Raw genomic sequence first — 18,911 nt, 5'->3', positions numbered from 1 at the left:
AGCGGGCCAGCCGCGTTTGCACAGTGCCTCGGACAGTGTCGGGCACAGAGCAAGCCCTCAGTCAATGGTAGCCACTGTCACCATCCCGGGCCCTCTGCCCCTCCTTGTGGCCTGGAGCCCCTGTTAGCACGCCCTCACCTCCACGCCAGCCACACGGCACCTCCACGGCCGGCGTGATGCTTGTCAGCGTCCCGCGGCTCGCCCTGGCAGCACGTGCCTCTGAGTCCTTGCCGAGGCGTCTGGAAGGGCCACCTCCTGCAGCTGTGGCCAGGAACTCACTGTGGCCCTTTCTGTTCTTGCTGTCGTTCAGGTAGACAAACCAGCAACCCAGAAGGAACCCCCCACCCCCCACACCGTGAGGCTGCGGGGAGCCCCGTTCAACGTCACGGAGGTAGGTGCCGACAACGTGACGAGGGGAAGGAGCCCCTGGGAGAGCAGGGGGCGGGGGTGAGGATTCCAGGACGCTGTGCTGCATGGGGACTTCGGGACCAGTTGAGGACCTGAACTGGGAGGCACTGGGGTCAAATTGAGAGCTTCCGATCTCGGGCGTTGACAGGGTCAGGAAACAGAGACCGAGAAAGATCGGTTTCATCCCCTGGTTACGTGGGAGACTTTCTCTGGTAAATACTCAGGGCTTTGTGATCCATACGGTCCCTGTTGTGACTGCCCAACCCGCTGTGGCAACACAGAGACCGCCCTCGACGATAGGTGCGCAAATAGGCGTGGCTGTGCGCCCGAAAAACTTGACTGACAAAAGCGGGCTGCCAGCCACTTTTGGCCTGCAGGCCGTAGTGTTAGATTCCGGGTTCACACAGCAGAGAACTCTTCAGATTCCCTCCTTTATGGAAGTCACAAAAGTTTACAGTAGAAGATTTTTGTAAGTAGCTAAATAAGGTAAAATTACTTAGAACTAGGATGAACCTATAAAATGTTCTTTTGGGACGCCTGGGTGGCTCCGTTGGTTAAGCGTCCGACTTAGGCCCAGGTCATGATCTCGCGGTTCGTGAGTTCGAGCCCCGCGTCGGGCTCCAGAGCCTGGAGCCTGCTTCCGATTCTGTGTCTCCCTCTCTCTCTGCCCCTCCCCCGTTCATACTCGCTCTCTCTCTCTCTCTGTCTCTCTGTCTCTCTCTCAAAAACAAAATAAACATTAAAAAAGTTCAAGGGGTGCCTGGGTGGCTCAGTCGGTTAAGCATCTGACTTCAGCTCAGGTCATAATCTTGTGGTTTGTGAGTTTGAGCCCCGCGTCGGGCTCTGTGCTGACGGCTGGGAGCCTGGAGCCTGCTTCCGATTCTGTGTCTCCCTCTCTCTCTGCCCCTCCCCCGTTCATGCTCGCTCGCTCTCTCTCTCTCTCTCTCTCTCTCTCTCTCAAAAACAAAATAAACATTAAAAAAGTTCAAGAGGTGCCTGGGTGGCTCAGTCGGTTAAGCATCTGACTTCAGCTCAGGTCATAATCTTCCGGTTTGTGAGTTTGAGCCCCGCGTCGGGCTCTGTGCTGACGGCTGGGAGCCTGGAGCCTGCTTCCGATTCTGTGTCTCCCTCGCTCTCTGCCCCTCCCCTGCTTATGCTGTGTCTCTGTCTCTCTCTCGCAAAAATAAACATTAAAAAAAAAAAAAGTAAATAAAATGTTCTTTAATCAAGTTGAGGGTGAGAGAAATGCTCACCAGATAGGGAGCCAGGACGCAGGGGTACTTCCTGTGGGTGTAATTACTGAGTGTCCCAGGCAAAGCAGGACAACTTCCTACACACCCACATGCCCCCCCCCCCCCACATATCCCTGTATCTCACTCAGTGAGAACCACTAATAAATTCTGAGTTGATCTTAGACAGTTTTTTCTTAGTATATAAACAACGATCACCGTCTTCTAGCTTTAAAAAGCATTCCTACAGTAGAAACTATTTTCAAACTTCGCAATACGTCAACAATATTTTTGAATGCTGAATGTTCTGCAGCGTTTAGTTTTTGGTCCTAGAGAGGAAAAAAAGTGACTGTTTTTTATGTCACTAGATTTGCAAAAAGGCATCTAATGTTTGCTTAATTACTATTTTCAATTTCTTTTATGTTTATTTACTTTTTGAGAGAAAGAGAGAGCAAGCCAGGGAGGGATTGAAAAGAACACTTACATAAATGGAAAGCCACACGTTTTTAGAAAGTAAAGATACTAATTCTTGTAGAAGAGTAAGTTCATCAGGAGGGGGGCGTGGTGTAGAATATTCTGCATCCTACACCGCCAGCGTCGTCGTTCACGTTGCACGTGACTTACTCTGGACGCACTGTGATATGTACTCCCCGAATCCCCAAAGGTGGGGCCTGGGAGTCGTTTCCAGACTTCGCTGTTAATAATAATGCAGTCAGCATTCCTTGAGACCAGAGGTCAGATTTTTTTCCACGGAGGTCACAGAGTTTAGGCTTTGGGGGCCCTATGGTATCTGGACCACATTTCTTTATTTCAAATGACCCTTCAGAAATGGAAAACCACTCTTAGCTTTCAGGTCACGCAAAAGCAGGCCATGGGCAGTATTTGGCCCGCGGGCCACAGTTTGCCAACCCTTGCTCCAGGTAGGTATCATGCAGGCGCACGCACGGGCACTTTCAAGGCTTTGATACAGAATGTCAGTTGCCCTCGGAAGCATTGCTGGTTTGCACTCTCGTCAGCGACGTACGGAAATGCCCGCTTCTGTGAACCCCGGGTGTTCACCTGTGTCAACGTGACAGGAGAAAATGGCATCTCATCCTAATTTATATTTTCAATCATTGGTGGGGCCGATCACATTTGTAATTCATCCTCTTTTACAAAGTGTCCGACCATATATATCTTTGCCCTTTTTTTTCCTCTTGAAGGGTTCCTCTGTTTTGATAGTCTGTATTTACCGATTCTTAAAAATTAAGCTCATCCGGGGGCGCCTGGGTGGCGCAGTCGGTTAAGCGTCCGACTTCAGCCAGGTCACGATCTCGCGGTCCGGGAGTTCGAGCCCCGCGTCGGGCTCTGGGCTGATGGCTCAGAGCCTGGAGCCTGTTTCCGATTCTGTGTCTCCCTCTCTCTCTGCCCCTCCCCCATTCATGCTCTGTCTCTCTCTGTCGCAAAAATAAATAAACGTTGGGAAAAAAAAAAAAAAATTAAGCTCATCCAAGTTCATCTCCGCAGGCGGTATTTGGGTCGCACTAGACTCTCTGAATTACCGGGTAATTTAGAGTCAGAATCCTTTCAATATCAAACATGCAGAGAATCATGCTTAATAAGTAAACGTGATGGGGCACCTGGGCGGCTCCGTTGGTTAAGAATCGGACCCTCCATTTCGGCTCCGGTCGTGATCTCACAGTTCGTGAGGTTGGGCTCTGTGCTGACAGTGCAGAGCCCACACTTGGGATCCTCTCTCTCCTTCTCTCTGCCCCTCCCCGGCTTGCTCTTTCTCTCAAAAACTAAGTAAACCTAAAAAAATTAAAAAACGTAAATAAGTAAACGTTCGATGTCTTTTTGCAAAACTAATGCCATAAAAAAAGAGTCACTTTTTCCCTCTCTATGAACAAAAACAAAATACAATGGAAGAAAAGATTTGTGTTTAAGCCAGAAAGAAAACATTGTGTGTGTGTGTGTGTGTGTGTGTGTGTGTGTGTGTGTGTGTGTGAAGGGAGGCTTTATAGATACTCTAATGGAAGTTTTATAGGTTCTGTATAAAGGAAACGTTAAATTCCAGTGAGGGATTCTTAAAAGAACACTTAACATAAATGGAAAGCCATAGATTTTTATTTATTTTTTTTTTCAACGTTTATTTATTTTTGGGACAGAGAGAGACAGAGCATGAACGGGGGAGGGGCAGAGAGAGAGGGAGACACAGAATCGGAAACAGGCTCCAGGCTCTGAGCCATCAGCCCAGAGCCTGACGCAGGGCTCGAACTCACGGACCGCGAGATCGTGACCTGGCTGAAGTCGGACGCTTAACCAACTGCGCCACCCAGGCGCCCCTTTTTTTTCCTTTTTAAACGTTTATTCATGTTTTGATAGAGACAGAGCATGAGTGGGGGAGGGGCAGAGAGGGAGGGAGACACAGAATCGGAAACAGGCTCCAGGCTCCGAGCCATCAGCCCAGAGCCTGACGCGGGGCTCGAACTCACGGACCGCGAGATCGTGACCTGGCTGAAGTCGGACGCTTAACCGACTGCGCCACCCAGGCGCCCCAGCCATACGTTTTTAGAAAGTAAAGATACCAATTCTTATAGAAGAATGAGTTCATCACGAGAGGGGATGGTGTAACAATGGGGAATATCCTGCAAGAATAGACCTCTGTCTACAAGATACTGAAACCCGATTGAAGCTATAGCATTTAAAACGGTTTGGTTCGAGCAAAGTTGTGGACAGATTGATGGAGTACGATAGAATCCAGAAATAAACTCAAATTTATATCGGCATTTACTTTAGTGTCATGGGGGTGGTCCACATCAATGAGAAGAGGGATTTTTCTATAAATAATAATGGGACAATCGGTGAGTTTTTCTGCAGAAAGAAAGATGGATTCCTGCCTGACTCCTTACAGCAAGATAAATTTCAGGTGTACCGAAAGCTTTAAAAAACGAGACTATGAAAGTTACAGGAGGAAGCATTGGGTGAATTTACTTATCATATTAGTATGAAACACTGCCCTCCAAGCTGTTGCAGAACTTTGGTGGCCTTAAGGAAGAACATGGATTAATTGACTACACAGCAGTTAAAACCTTCTGTAGGACGACAGATGTCATAAAGTCAAGAGATGACAGAATGACAGACATTCATCACCGAAGAACAGGCAGGTCTCTTTAACTTACAAATAAATAGGTTGGTATTGGGACCTGTGACCTGAAAGGAAAATGGACAAAAGGTTAGGAGGTCTTTTAAGGGAAAGAACTCATATGAGCCAGTAAAGATACTTGAGTCCACTCAGAGTTGAAGAACTACAGGTCCAATCTGGAAGATTACGTTTTGCAAACATTTTAAAAGTTCGATAATACTTTGGCAGGCTGTCGGTAGAAGTGTGCAATGCAGCCTTTTGGAGGGCAGTTTGGAAGCGTCCGTCAAAATTAAGAAGCCACATACATTTGGCCCAGCATTTTTTTTTTTCTTAAATTTACGTCCACGTTAGTTATTAGTTAGTATACAGTGCAACAGTGATTTCAGGAGTAGGTTCCTTCGTGCCCCTCCCCCATTGAGCCCATCCCCCCTCCCACAGCCCCTCCAGGAACCCTCTGTTCTCTGTGTTTAAGAGTCTCTTCTGTTTTGTACCCCCTCCCTGGTTTTATGTTATTTTTGCTTCCCTTCCCTTGTGTTCATCTGTTTTGTCTCTTTAAGTCCTCATATGAGCGAAGTCCTAGGATTTTTGTCTTTCTCTGACTAATTTCACTTAGCATAATACCCTCCAGTTCCATCCACGTAGTTGCCAATGGCAAGATTTCATTCTTTTTGATTGCTGAGTAATACTCCATTGTGTATATATACCACATCTTTATCCATTCATCCATCGATGGACATTTGGGCTGTTTCCATACTTTGGCTATTGTTGAAAGTGCTGCTATAAACATGGGGGTGCACGTGTCCCTTCGAAACAGCACACCTGTATCCCGTGGATAAATGCCTCGTAGTGCAATGGCTGGGTCGTAGGGTAGTTCTATTTTTAGTTTTTTGAGGAACCTCCATACTGTTTTCCAGAGTGGCTGCACCAGCTTGCATTGCCACCAACAATGCAGAAGAGATCCTCTCCGCATCCTTGCCAACATCTGTTGTTGCCTGAGTTGTTAAGGTTAGCCATTCTGACAGGTGTGAGGTGGTATCTCATTGTGGTTTTGATTTGTGTTTCCCTGAGGATGAGTGATGTTGAGCATTTTTTCATGTGTCGGTTGGCCATCTGGATGTCTTTGGAGAAGTGTCTATTCATGTCTTTTGCCCATTTCTTCACTGGATTATTTGTTTTTCGGGTGTTGAGTTTGATAAGTTCTTTATAGATTTTGGATACTAACCCTTTATCTGATAGGTCATTTGCAAATATCTTCTCCCAATCTGTCAGTTGCCTTTTAGTTTTGCTGATTGTTTCCTTCGCTGTGCAGAAGCTTTTTATTTTGATGAGGTCCCTATAGTTCATTTTTGCTTTTGTTTCCCTTGCCTCCGGAGACGTGTTGAGTAAGAAGTTGCTGCAGCTGAGGTTAAAGAGATTTTTGCCTGCTTTCTCCTTGAGGATTTTGATGGCTTCCTGTCTTTGAGGTCTTTTCATCCATTTTGAGTTTATTTTTGTGTATGGTGTAAGAAAGTGGTCCAGGTTCATTCTTCTGCATGTCGCTGTCCAGTTTTCCCAGCACCACTTGCTGAAGAGACTGTCTTTATTCCATTGGATATTCTTTCCTGCTTTGTCAAAGATTAGTTGGCCATATGTTTGTGGGTCCATTTCTGGGTTCTCTATTCTGTTCCATTGATCTGAGTGTCTGTTTTTGTGCCAGTACCATAGTGTCTTGATGATTACAGCTTGTAATACAGCTTGAAGTCTGTTGGCCCAGCAATTTTAATGCTAGGAATTTGCTGTAGGCGAACGGCTCACATACACCAAGATTTCAGTGCAAGAATGTTCACTGCAGCCTTTTCGTGTTACTATTTAATTGGTAACTTAATGCATCAATTTATGTTGTGTTATTTAGAAACACAAAAAAAAAACACCCCAAAACAAAAACAAAAACCAGTAAACAACCTTTATACTTTGTCCTTAAAGAAGTGGTTAAGTTAGGAATGCCTGGGTGGCTCAGTCCGACTTCAGCTCAGGTCATGATCTCACGGTTCGTGGGTTCGAGCCCCATGTCAGGCTCTGTGCGGACAGCTCAGAGCCCGGAGCCTGCTTCGGATTCTGTGTCTCCCTCTCTCTCTGCCCCTCTCCTGCTTGCTCTCTCTCTCTCTCAAAAATAAACATTAAAAAATAAAAAAAAAAAAAAGAAGTGGCTAAGTTAGGGGGTCTCAGCTGGGGATGGTGTGCCCCCCTCTAGGGGACACTTGACAATATCTGGAGATGGCTTCAACTCTTGCAGCCGAGGAGGGAGCATCTGGGGACAGAGGGTAGAGATGCTGCCAGGCATCCTGTAGTGCACAGGACAGATCACCAGGCCCCAAATTTCCGTAGTGCCCGTACTGAAAAACACAAGGTCTAGTTGACTCGCACGAACTGGAGTTTAGTTAGCTGGAGTTAACTAAGGTGGGGCACATTGAAACAGTAGGATATGATATGTCACTTAAAAGAATGTCCTGGTATGGAAGGTCCCCAGGATGTACCATCAAGTAAAACATGCAACATACAGAAGAGTGTAGATTGATGATTTTTTTTTTCCCAAGAGATACCCCCCTTTTTTTTTTTTTTTTTTTAAATTTTAAATGTTTATTTTGTGGGAGAGAGAGTGCAAGCCCGGGAGAGGCAGAGAGAGAGAATCCCAAGCAGGCTGTGCGCTGTCAGCACAGAGCCCAGTGCAGGGCTCAAGTCTCTGGAACTGTGAGATCAGGAGCTGAGCTGAAGTCGAAAGAGTCAGACGCTTAACCGACTGAGCCGCCCCGGTGCCCCGTAAAGAAGACACACCTTCTATCATATGCTAGATTTCTCAGTAGGCACATGAAAATGAGGAAAAAGGTTTTTTGGGGGGGAGAATTTGGTAATTTGACATTTTTAAAAATGGGAGTAGCAAAAGCAAAAATTCCCAACTTTATTGGACTTCTTCCATTCGTCTTCTGTGCCTTGATTTTTACGGTTGCTTGCACCTTTGAAGCTTCTCTAACAGGCTTAAAAGCCAGTACACAAATGAGAATGGTTCCCCTACTTTCATTTTTAATAAAAAGCCAACAAAAGTGAGCTGGGCATTGGAAACCGGGGCCATTTTTGACTTCTTGTTTTGTACTTTTCGGCATTTGCTAATATTGTGTATATTTGTGTGCATCTTAAGAAAATGTGTCTGGGGTGCCTGGGTGGCTCAGCTGGTTAAGTGTCCGATTTTGACTCAGGTCATGATCTTGTGGTTCATGAGTTCGAACCCCACATCAGGTTCTGTGCTGACAGCTTGGAGCCGGGAGCCCCTTCTGGATTCTCTGTCACCCTCTCTCTCGTTCTCTCTCTCTCTCTCTCTCTCTCTCTCTCTCAAAGATAAATAAAACAGTAAAAAAAAGAAAACTGAGAAAAAAGAAAGTGTGTTTAAATCACCTTTAGTCCAAAACAGAAAGAGTTCAGAAAATCGGGGACTGTCTACAACAGCCCTTTAAGTGTCTATGTGTCACCTTGAAGAAGTAACATGGACAAATACTCATGCATTAATGAGAAGTGACAAAAGAGTTAACCCCAAGTATGTAAAAAGAAAAAAGATCAGAAACCACGCCTGAAAATGCTGATTGGGACGTTCCTACTCTACAGATATACTTTTCACTCCCAATTTTTTTTTTTTACAAACATTTCCTAAGGTAGTTTTACGAAGGGGAAAAGATACGTATTGTTTAGAGGTGCGAGAGATGCTGAAGGGTAAGCCACTGTGGGGACCTCTCTGAATTCAGAAATTTGGCCCCCGTTTCTTGATGGGGTTGCACGTCTGTTACTGGGTCGATAAAGGAGGAAAAACTTTTCTTCTTGTAGAAGAATGTCACGGAATTCCTGGCCCCGCTGAGACCAGTGGCCATTCGAATAGTGAGAAATGCTCACGGGAACAAGACAGGTAAGGCCGGTGCCAGCTTGAGGGGGAGGCAGGCGGTATCGACGGAGGCTCGGGGCAGCTGCTGGGTTTGCGGTTTGCGGGGCCCCGTTCAGTGGACGGGCTGAAGCGCTCAGGACCAGGGCCAGCCTCCCTGGCGGCCTGGCGGGTCGTCTTAACCTGTTCCTCTTCTCTCCCCTCCCCATCTCAGCCCACACTTGGGCTCGTCGGCTCACCTGTTCTGTTTAGTGAGATACCCCCCTGGGCGCTTGGGTGGTTAAGCGTCCGACTTCGGCTCAGGTCATGATCTCACGGTTTGTGGGTTCGAGCCCCGCGTCGGGCTCTGTGCTGACAGCTCAGAGCCTGGAGCCTGCTTTGGATTCTGTGTCTCCCTCTGTCTCTGCCCCTCCCCTGCTTGCACTCTGTTTCTCTCTCTTTGAAAAAAAATAAGTAGACATTTAAAAAAAAAAAAAAAAGCAGATGTCCTTGGTCCTGGGGTTTTCTGGGCCGGGTCCACGGGCAGCACTGTTGAGTTGCTGAGAATGTGTGGTGTTGCCCCTGTGCTGCCCTCTTCTGCGCCCCTTCCCACTCCTGGTGGCCGGCCCCCTCTCTAGGCTTCAGAGGGGTGGGGAGCATGCTGGAAAGAAGGGCCTGAGCTTGGAGAGCCTACCCGCTGGCCAGGCCGGGAGGCTGCAGGATGCGGAGGAATGCACTGAGGGCCTCCGGCCGTGGGGAGGCCGGCCCTGGGCGTGCAGCGCATCCTGGGCGAGAAGACTCTGGCATGGGCGGAGGGTTCAGGAACTGTGGGGCTGACGTCTAGGGACGCAAGGGCTCCTACCTTGGGGCGGGTCTTGTCATCTTTCCTCCCCGGTCTCTGGGCACGAAACCTTGCCTCCCGGGCGCGTCTGCTCCGCCAGCCAGCCCTCCCTTCTTGCCCAGCTCTCCAAGTGCGGTGGAGGACGGGGTGACGAGCGCCTGCCTGGGCTCAGGTCCCAGCTCGGCCGCTCGCGAGCCCTGTGCCCAGGGATGAGGGACTTCGTCTCAGTTTGCTCAACTGTGTAGTAGGGCGTCCTGCCTCATTGAATTGTATTAACTCCTTCAGTGAGTTAGTACACACACAGCATCTAAACAGTGTTGAACGCCTACTGCACGCTCCCCGAGAGCTGCTGTTAAACCCTATTGGAGGCTTGGGAACTGGAGGGAGCAAGCATGTGACCGTGACGCTTTTGAGGAGGGGCAGAATGTCCCCTTAAAATAGCCGGTGAGGACCCAGGACCTGGCCCCCAGGCCTGGGGCTTACTAATGACTGTGGACTTCAGCCTAGGTGCAGGACCCTGCCAGTGGCTTAAAGCATAGGGAGGCCACAGTTGGATATAGAACGGACCCCTGGCTCGTGACAGGAGGGTCCTGGGGCCGTGGGCCGGGTGGGGCTTTGCAGCCCTCCTGGGAAGGATCAGAGCGGTAGGCTGGGCTGGGGTGTGGCAGAGGGGGAGGGAAGGGGGGGAGGATGTTTATGGGGACGGATGAGGAGCCTGCCTTTGGGAACAGACAGGAAGGAGAATCTTAGGAGGGAATAAACAGCCTTGTGATAGAGGCCTCGGACCGTGGGCTTTGGATGAGGTCACAGCCCTGCCATCTGTTAGCCCTGATGCTCTGCTTCCTGACAGCACTGAGGCCTTGTGTGAGGTGGAGGTGTGAGGTCTCAGTCTGTCCGGGCTCCAGGAAGGACTCCTGGGTCCTCCTTTGTATGCACGTTGGGGCCTCAGGTGCTCACAGACAGTGGTGGAGATGGCCGTGCAGGCGCCCAGCTAGTCGTAACACGGCGGCTTCGGGCACGTCTCCAGGGAAGGCCATGGGGCAGGCCCTGGTTCGGGTGGGGTGAGGCTGGAAGGGAGGTGAGGGCCTCCCGTGTTCCTGACTCCTGTAGGCCCTCCACGTGTACAGCCGGGCCACGGTGTCTCCCCGCTGGCTCCCTGCAAAGAGAAGTTTGGCCTGGGGTGGGGGTGGGGGGGCAGGAGGGTCGGCTTGTGTTTTGGAGACTGGGCAGAAATGGGAGTTCCCCCCCCCCCCCCACTTTCTGCTCAGGCTCCCCCCGGACACCTAGCACAGCACGGGCACTCCTGGGTGACTCCCACCCATGTCTACAGATTCTGTCTTTGTCATCGTCCCTCAGGGTACATCTTTGTGGATTTCAGCAGCGAGGAGGAAGTGAAACAAGCTCTCAAATGCAACAGGGAGTACATGGGTAAGGAAGCCCGCCTCTGCCTGCTCACAGGGCTTCCTTCGCTCCTTCATTTGCCCCGTGAAGTTCTGTGGAGGGCCTGCTGGGGGCCAGACACTGCTCCCGACACGGGGGGATAGAGCAGTGAGCAGAACGGACCGGTCTCTGCCCTCCTGGAGGTTAAGAGAAAGCTGACACGCGGCGGGCAGAGACAGGCAGCCGTCAGATGGGCTGGGATTGGAGGAGCCGCGTTTTGAAACAGGACTTCATCCACTTGGGCCTCACCCAGGTGACATTGAAGCAAAGCCCGGAGGAGTAGGGGAGCCGGCTCTGGCTTCGCGGGCAGGCCGTTCAGTGGAGGGGGCAGCAAGCACAAGTTCCCACCATTGGGGGGGGGGGGGTCACCCGACCAATGTCCACGGATGCAGCCTCTGCCGCATCCCAATGCAGACAGGTGATTCAGGGCCAGCCAGTGACCCCCCAGTGAGGACACGAGTGCTGTTAGGAAAGGCGGGAAGCCCGAGGAGTCTTGTTAGTCAGGCGGTAGGTTTTCATTGAGCACCTACTACCCGCACATAGAGGGGATGGTCAGGGTCTAATCAGGCGCACAGGGTGGTGCACAGAGACAGTTCTCCAGCGTTGGCTGTCACGTGACACCCTTGCCCGGGCAGAGCTGCGAGCCCTGCGGGGGGGCCTGCCCCCAGAGGGGATGCGGCACAGGGGCCCCGGGGTGGCGGGGCAGGCCCCCCCAGGGTTGAAGTCGGATGGGTGAGATTCGGGGAGGGGGCCCTCCGGGTTCAGGCCCGCCACCGGCCCAGACTGCCACCCAGCAGTAGAGCCAGAGCCAGTGCTGTCGGCTTGGCCGTGGCACCTGGAAGGTGGCAAGGGAGTGTGGATCGCGACCCAGCAGTCCCGGCAGGTTCCGGGCCTGCTCCGGAGCCCTGACCCCCTCCTCCTGCAGGCGGGCGCTACATCGAGGTGTTCAGGGAAAAGAACGCCCCCACGGCCAAGGGGCCCTTGAAGAACAGCGCCAAACCCTGGCCAGGCCGGACCCTTGGGGAGAACGAAGAGGAGGAGGACCTGGCCGACTCTGGGAGGCTCTTCGTACGGAACCTGCCCTACAGCAGCACCGAGGAAGACCTGGAACAGCTCTTCTCCAGATTCGGTAGGGGCCCCCGTCTCCCGCTCACCGCGCACGCCCACGGCCTGAGTTCCGGTCCAGTCCGCCTCCCGGGGGGCTCCTGACCACAGGCAAATGGCATCACCCCTCTAGTCTCCGTCTGCTCATCCATAGATGGGGCTAATGATCCCTGAGCTGGGGTGAGTGTCGACATGTCACCTACATCGGGGGTTAGCAGGGCCCCCAGTGAAAGGTGGCATCACAGGCCTCGCGTGCTGTTGGAACCCGCCCTCTCCTGCCCTCACCGTCTGACCCCAGGACAGACGAGATTCGGAAACGTTTTGTGGAGCTTGCCCTTGCCGTCCGGACTGCCTCGCTGCTCAGTGGTTGAAGTCCGGTCACTGGTGGTGTGGATGTGACCGTGCTCTTCGGTCTGAGCTGGTCTACCGTCTGAGGCCTCACTCTCCAGACCGAGCGTCCCAAGTGCATTTGACGGCAAGGGTCATGTCCGCCGTCACGGTCGCTGCTGCCGTTCTCTCTCAGGCGAGAATTGGAAGGCCTGGGATTCGGCTTGGCACGCAGGGCTGTGTGTGTTTGTAAGGCCGTTGGAGGGAAGGAAGTGAGGGTTTGAGGTGGAGGGCGAGGCCTGGAAGCTTTGGGATCCCTCACTTCCGTTTGGAGGACGGCCGTGAGGACCTGAGCTCGGCTCAGTGCCTATTATGGGGGCAGGGCGGCCCCAGGCAGGACTCTGCGAGCAGGCACGTTGGTATAACCTCCCAGCCCATGGCCACTGCCCTGGTTTGCACAGCAGGGCTGGGCCACACGGGCGAGGGGACGGGCAGGTGTCCGTTCAGGAAGATGAAGACAGAGAGGGCAGCCTGATGTTTAGGGTGGAAGCCGGTTCGGACAGGCTGTATCTAGAGCGTAATGATCACGTCACAGCAGAAGCCTCTGGGAGACTAACTCTGGAGCAGCACCGTTCAGCACACTGCACACAGTGACGCCTTTGTGGATGTACTGACTGCTGTCCTGTGAGCTCGGTGCTCTTGGGGTGCCGTGTTATAGACGAGAGACTGAGGCATGTGGAGGCTCGGGGTTTGCCCAAGGCCACACACATCCGTGTGGAGGCAGGATCCAGCCCAGGCACCTGTACTTTGAGGGTAGCCGCATAAAGGACTGTGAATCAAGGACACTCTTGACCCTTGAGGTGGTCTCGTGCCAACCACTTGCCACATTGTTCCTTGGGCCAAGTGGCCGTGACCGACCCAGAACAGCAGCTGTTATGTGTTAAAACCCATGGCGTGTTGGGCCCAGCCCCGGCCCCCGAGATGCTGACACCTCTCTTGTCCACAGGTCCCCTGTCGGAGCTTCATTACCCCATTGACAGCCTGACCAAGAAACCCAAGGGCTTTGCCTTCGTCACCTTCATGTTCCCCGAGCACGCCGTGAAGGCCTACGCGGAAGTGGATGGGCAGGTGTTCCAGGTGACTGCTCGAGGCTGGCGGGTGGCGGCTGGGCCCAGGAGGTCGAGAAGGGGTGCGTGTGCCCACGTGCACAGGCACCCACGTTTGCAAGAAAACGCGCGTGATGGTGTGCGAAGCCACTCCTTTTTACCGGAGCCAGTGGAAGGTGGCTCCATGAGGGCAGGGCCCTTCAGCACCTAGGACAGCACCCGGCACACAGTACACACTCCCAACTGTCACAGGAACCAATATGCTGTCCGTCCCCAGAAATACCGCTGGGAAGAGAAGTAAGGAAAGAGAGTTTGGACCTGGTCATATTAAATGGTCACAATAGGGTGCAAGAAACTCTTCCTTTTTTCCAGTGTTACCATGTAGTGTGCTTAGCAGGCCTGTTCAAGCCCAGGCCACCTCGAGCTCCCTTTCTCCTTTTTGCCCCAGGCATTCGTTCATTCATGATTTATTGATCTCCCCAGCTAGACCTGGGTCCTGCCCATGTGGTGCCCCCACCTCCGTGCGAGGGGACAGGAGGGGCCCCAGGCTAGAGGGGGTGGGGGCTGCTACAGGCATTTTGTTTTTATTTTTTTATTTATTTTTTATTTTATTTTAATGTTTATTTATTTTTGAGAGGGAGAGAGAGAGAGACAGAGCTCGAAAGGGGAAGGGCCAGAGAAAGAGGGAGACAGAATCCGAAGCAGGCTCCAGGCTCTGAGCTGTCAGCACAGAGCCCGACGCGGGGCTCGAACTCACGAGCCCTGAGATCATGATCTGAGCCGAAGTCGGACGCTCAACCGACTGAGCCACCCAGGCACCCCTGCAGGCATTTTATAAACTCAGTTTCCCTTGTGAGGCTGTGTCAAAAGGTCTCCACCAGTGTCCCGTCCCTGAGTCACATGGCCAGGCCCCACATTGTGCGTGGGTGGCCCACATGGTTCTTCCCGAGACTCTGTCCAGCCTTTCCAGCTGCCGGTGGAGGGACTGGTGTCCTGAGGCAGGATGCGGATGTACCCTTTCCCTTCCTCTCTCTACCCCCTTCTCACCCCCGCCCCCCACAGGGCAGGATGCTACACGTGTTACCATCCACCATCAAGAAGGAAGCCAGTGAGGACACTGATACCTCAGGATCATCGTCTTATAAGAAGAAGAAAGAATCTAAAGACAAAGCCAACAGCTCCAGGTCCTTACCTGCTACCAGCCTCTGGGCCCCGCCCCTCCAGCTGCCCGGGTGCTCTAGCCCCTTGGGATGGGTTCGGCCTCTCGCCATGACCTTGCCGAGCCCCGCTTTCCTCATCTGCTTAATGGGGGGGGAATCCCAGTGGTGCCTTGCTTTTTTGGTGTTGTAAGAATTAGCTGCCTCAATATAAGCAAAGTGCTTAGTCTGTGGCACAAAGCAAGTGCTGGCCAGATATTAGGGATTGTATTGTCCTTGCTCCCGTCTCTGGGCCCTGGGTGAAGGGCGGGCAGTGAGCTTACTTCTCTGGGGCTTTGCACCTGAGAAGACACTCCGCTCGTTCAGCCTTGGTCTGACCTGCCCGTTCTGCCTCTGCCTCTCAGCTCTCACAACTGGAACACGCTGTTCATAGGCCCAAACGCTGTGGCCGATGCCATTGCACAGAAATACAGCGCCACCAAGAGTCAAGTGTTTGACCACGTGAGTGGGCGTCCCATCCGACACGGTGGGCTCCGGGCCGAATGCCGGGGGGAGGGGAGAAGGAGCAGGGGAGGGGCCGTTGTTCGGGGGTGATCTCCAAGCCCCAGGCCTCAGGCTAAAGTTGTGGGCACCCCCGGGGCCTCGTCGAGAAGTGTCCCATCCATGATCCAGGCCTGTGTCTCCCGGGCCCGCGTGGAGCCGAGCCAGAGGCCACAGCTGATGACAAACACCCAGCTGTGTGGTCTCCTCGCCACAGCCCGGTGACCTAGCACTCCTCCTGTCCCACGTTCCAGATGAGGAAACAGGCCTAGGGACACAAAGCAGCTTGGCCAGGGTCATGCACCTGGAAAAGCCTGAGATGAGATGACACCAGGTCTGCCTGAGTCTGGTGCCCATGTACCGAGCCCGGTCACACGCCTCTCCAGGGGTTGCTGCACCCGGTCCCTCGGCCCGGGGCAGCCCCGGTCTTTGAGACGGGAAAAGTGGAGTCCTCAGTCTCTGCCCCGCTTCCTGTTGAACTCCAACCTAATTCCAGCTGACTCGTTCCACCCATCTCTCCAGCGCCCTCAGATCACAGGCCTTCTTTAAAATGCACGTGTGTGGGGGCGCCTGGGTGGCTCATTCGGTTGAGCGTCTGACTTCGGCTCAGGTCCTGATCTCATGGTCTGTGAGTTCGAGCCCCGCATCGGGCTCTGTGCTGACAGCTCAGAGCCTGGAGCCTGTTTCAGATTCTGTGTCTCCCTCTCTCTGACCCTCCCCCGTTCATGCTCTGTCTCTCTCTGTCTCAAAAATAAATAAACGTTAAAAACAATTAAAAAAAAAATAATAAAATGCACGTGTGTGTAGTTACACCACAGCGGAGTCCAACTTAGGCAGAACCTCCGCGTGTGTTTTCCAGCCAGTCAGCAAAGGATTACAGGGGTTTCGGCCCATAAGCCCGTTGACCCGCTGTCATTTACTCCTGCCCAACACTCGAGGTCAGCACTGTCCCATTAGAATGAGAACGTGTGCCCTACGTGCACTTGGAAACATCCTGGTGGCTGTGTTTCTTAAAAAGCAAAAAAGAACAGGCAAGGTTCTTGCTCGTAATCTGTTTCATTTAGTTCAGTGGAGCTGAAGCACAGCCACGGTGTCATTTCAACCTCACACACAGCATAAAAGACAACAAGATATTTTGTGTTCAAAACCCAGCACGTGTTTTTTTTGCTCCGAGCGCTTCTTGATTCGCACGCGCCACATTGCAAGTGTTCAGTGGCCGGATGGGGCTCGGGGCCACCGTGTTGGGCGTAGGACGCTCACGGCCTGTTCAGATTCCACAGGCACCCCACGCAGAGAGTCCTGTTCTTCCAGAGCCTTCCAGAGGAGGAAGACTCTGACAAACAGGCGCAGCCTGTCCGTGATGGCTATGAAGAAGTTAAGCCGAGTAGGGGAGAGGGTGTGCGAGTGAGGGTAGGCTGGTCACCAAAGTGACATCTCAGCAGAAGTTTGATGGAAGGAGGGATTGTGGGGTAAGCGCCGTGCAGGCAGAGGTCAGCAAGTGCGGGAACCCCGAGGTGGGGATAAGTCGGCCTGCACGGCCACAGTGGAGGGTGAGGCATGAAGCTAGAGAGGTGGGCGCAGGGTCCTTGATTTACTGTGAAAGGCACAGAAGCCAGAGGCACAAATCGCTGTGGGTACGTGAAGGGCGTCGGCGGGGGTGCCCAGTCCCATCCGGCCGCCTCTTCAGGCTGTTGGGAGATGGGACGGCTGACTGACTTGTCCCTTGCCCACCGGCTGACGGCCTCTTCCTTTCCCCTCTCCCGCAGGAGACCAAGGGCAGCGTGGCCGTGCGTGTGGCCCTAGGGGAGACCCAGCTCGTTCAAGAAGTGCGGCGCTTCCTCCTGGACAACGGGGTCAGCCTAGACTCCTTCAGCCAGGTGGGTACCAGCTCGGCGAGTCACCAGCCACCGGGGAGCTGAGGGTGGAGTTTCAGATCCGGGTGGGCTGGCAGGTTTGAGGATCAGGCCTCTCAAGGATGATCAGTATTAACCCTTAAATTGTCTCTAAAGAAAAAAGTTTCACGCGGGCTCAGACGAGGGACCCGTTTGACTCGGATGGTGTCTCTTGGGGGCGGTGTGCAGGAGGACTGCCCTGTGACTCACGGCTTCTCCACCCAGATCGGAGGGGCCCCGAACAGCCCGTCCCCCCGCCCCCCACCCAGCACCTTACTAAAAGCACCTGTTATCTGGGGGTTTAGACCTTCCTTAGACCAGGTAGGTTACAGACCAGCACTTAAACATGGCTTATTCTCTACCACATAGGAGATTAGAGTAATGGATGGTCGAGTCTTAGCGGGCCCGCTGAGGCCCCCTCGCACCCACCCCTCCGTCACAAGACACTGAGGCCCAGAGAGAGGGGGGCGGGGGACTCAGAGGTCACACAGTGAGCCTGTGGCAGGAGCTCAGGCTAAATCTCAGCTTCTGACTCCCAAACAGCCCTCTCGTCAGCCGTCCAGGCCCTCAGGTTTACCATAAGAGGGCAGCTGGGAAGGAAGGCTGCGTGGGTATGTCAAGTAAATACACTAATAGCTGACAGTGGGACTGACCGCGGCGGTCGTCTACATTTGTGTGTTATTGTTGGGGTCACTCACCTGACAAGCCGGGAAAGCAGCACTGCTTGCTCCCATCGTGGCCCTTGGATCGGGGGGGGGGGGGGCACAGGCACAGAGAGGCTAAGCCACATGTTCCCGGTCACAATGCAAGTCAGGGTGGAGCCCCAGAGCCCACACCCCTAGCCATCATCCCCTGCGGCCGGAGTTGCACCTGAAGCCCACTGGGGTGCAGCCCTTCCCACCCACAGACGGCTTCCACCTCACCCGTCTTAGTCCTTCCAGCAGCAGCGAGGCCTAGAGGATGGGCGTGACCATTAGCTGGTCCATTTTGCAGATGAGAAAACAGAGGCCAGAGGGAAAGCAACTGGCCCAAGGTTTCCAGTTAGATTTGTGGCCAAGCTGAGACTCATGCTCGGATACTCCAAGTGCCCGGGGTTTTTCCTTTACATCTTGGCTCCTTCCCGCCCTTCCCTTGTTGCTTTTCAGTACAGTAACCGCTGACATTCACAGAGCGCACGTGCTCTATGCACTTGGCTCGTATTAAGGCGCATAATTAAGTCCGTCCCCGCAAGGGTCCCGTGGAACGGGTGCCGCGTCCTCAACGTTAGATGAGGGGCTGAAGCGGGGTGCAGTACGTCTCTCGGGCTGGATGGCTAGTGTCTTCGTTTGGCTTCTCCCAAGAGCAGACGCCGAGACAGGGTCAAGTGCATGTAGGTTACTGGGCAGTGCAGAAAATACTGGTGAGAAAGGTCAAGGGGAAGGAGGTCAGTGTGGGGGGTGCTTATTACAGTAACTGCTGGTGCAGCGAGGGGGCTGAGCTTTATGGGGAAAGCTGCAGAGCTCATACCTCACACTTGTCCTGCCCAGAGGACGGGGGACGCGTGAACTGAGAGCTGTAGGCTGCTCCCAGGGTGTTAACCCCTCGGCCCTTCCTGCCTGCCCCACGTGTGGTGTCTGCAGTTCCAGGAAGAAAGGCTCTCGGCCCTGAGATGCACATCCTGGCCATTGGCAGTCTGGGCAGGAACGTTCTGGAAGGTCCAGAGAGAGCTGTGGTCAGGCATTGTCAGAATCTGCCACAGCTCAGGAGGGGAGGGGCTGAGATTTGACCCGGGCTCCAGAGCTGGAGCCCTCCTCCCATTCTCTCCAAAAAGCTGCCCCCTGGAGCGGCGTGCCCAAGAGAGTGGGGCCTCGGGGGCCCGCTCCC

General features: G+C 53.3%; 1 protein-coding gene across 3 annotated transcripts in view; it reads left to right on the top strand.

Moving 5' to 3' along the window:
- Positions 1-18,911, top strand: part of RBM19 (RNA binding motif protein 19) — a 143,286-nt gene that overhangs the window by 9,340 nt on the left and 115,035 nt on the right. For all 3 annotated transcript variants that reach the window (XM_006938504.5, XM_019814580.3, XM_045042396.1), the window contains exons 7-14: positions 311-391; positions 8,611-8,689; positions 10,839-10,910; positions 11,848-12,051; positions 13,360-13,490; positions 14,522-14,643; positions 15,021-15,117; positions 16,923-17,033. In XM_006938504.5, the coding sequence (XP_006938566.2) occupies positions 311-391; positions 8,611-8,689; positions 10,839-10,910; positions 11,848-12,051; positions 13,360-13,490; positions 14,522-14,643; positions 15,021-15,117; positions 16,923-17,033 (897 nt within the window). The remainder of the gene's footprint in view (positions 1-310; positions 392-8,610; positions 8,690-10,838; positions 10,911-11,847; positions 12,052-13,359; positions 13,491-14,521; positions 14,644-15,020; positions 15,118-16,922; positions 17,034-18,911) is intronic.

This window comes from Felis catus, chromosome D3 (assembly GCF_018350175.1).
Source record: "Felis catus isolate Fca126 chromosome D3, F.catus_Fca126_mat1.0, whole genome shotgun sequence".
NCBI lineage: Eukaryota > Metazoa > Chordata > Mammalia > Carnivora > Felidae > Felis > Felis catus.
Note: the sequence above shows the minus strand (reverse complement) of the source record. Positions and strands in the feature narration are given on the sequence as shown.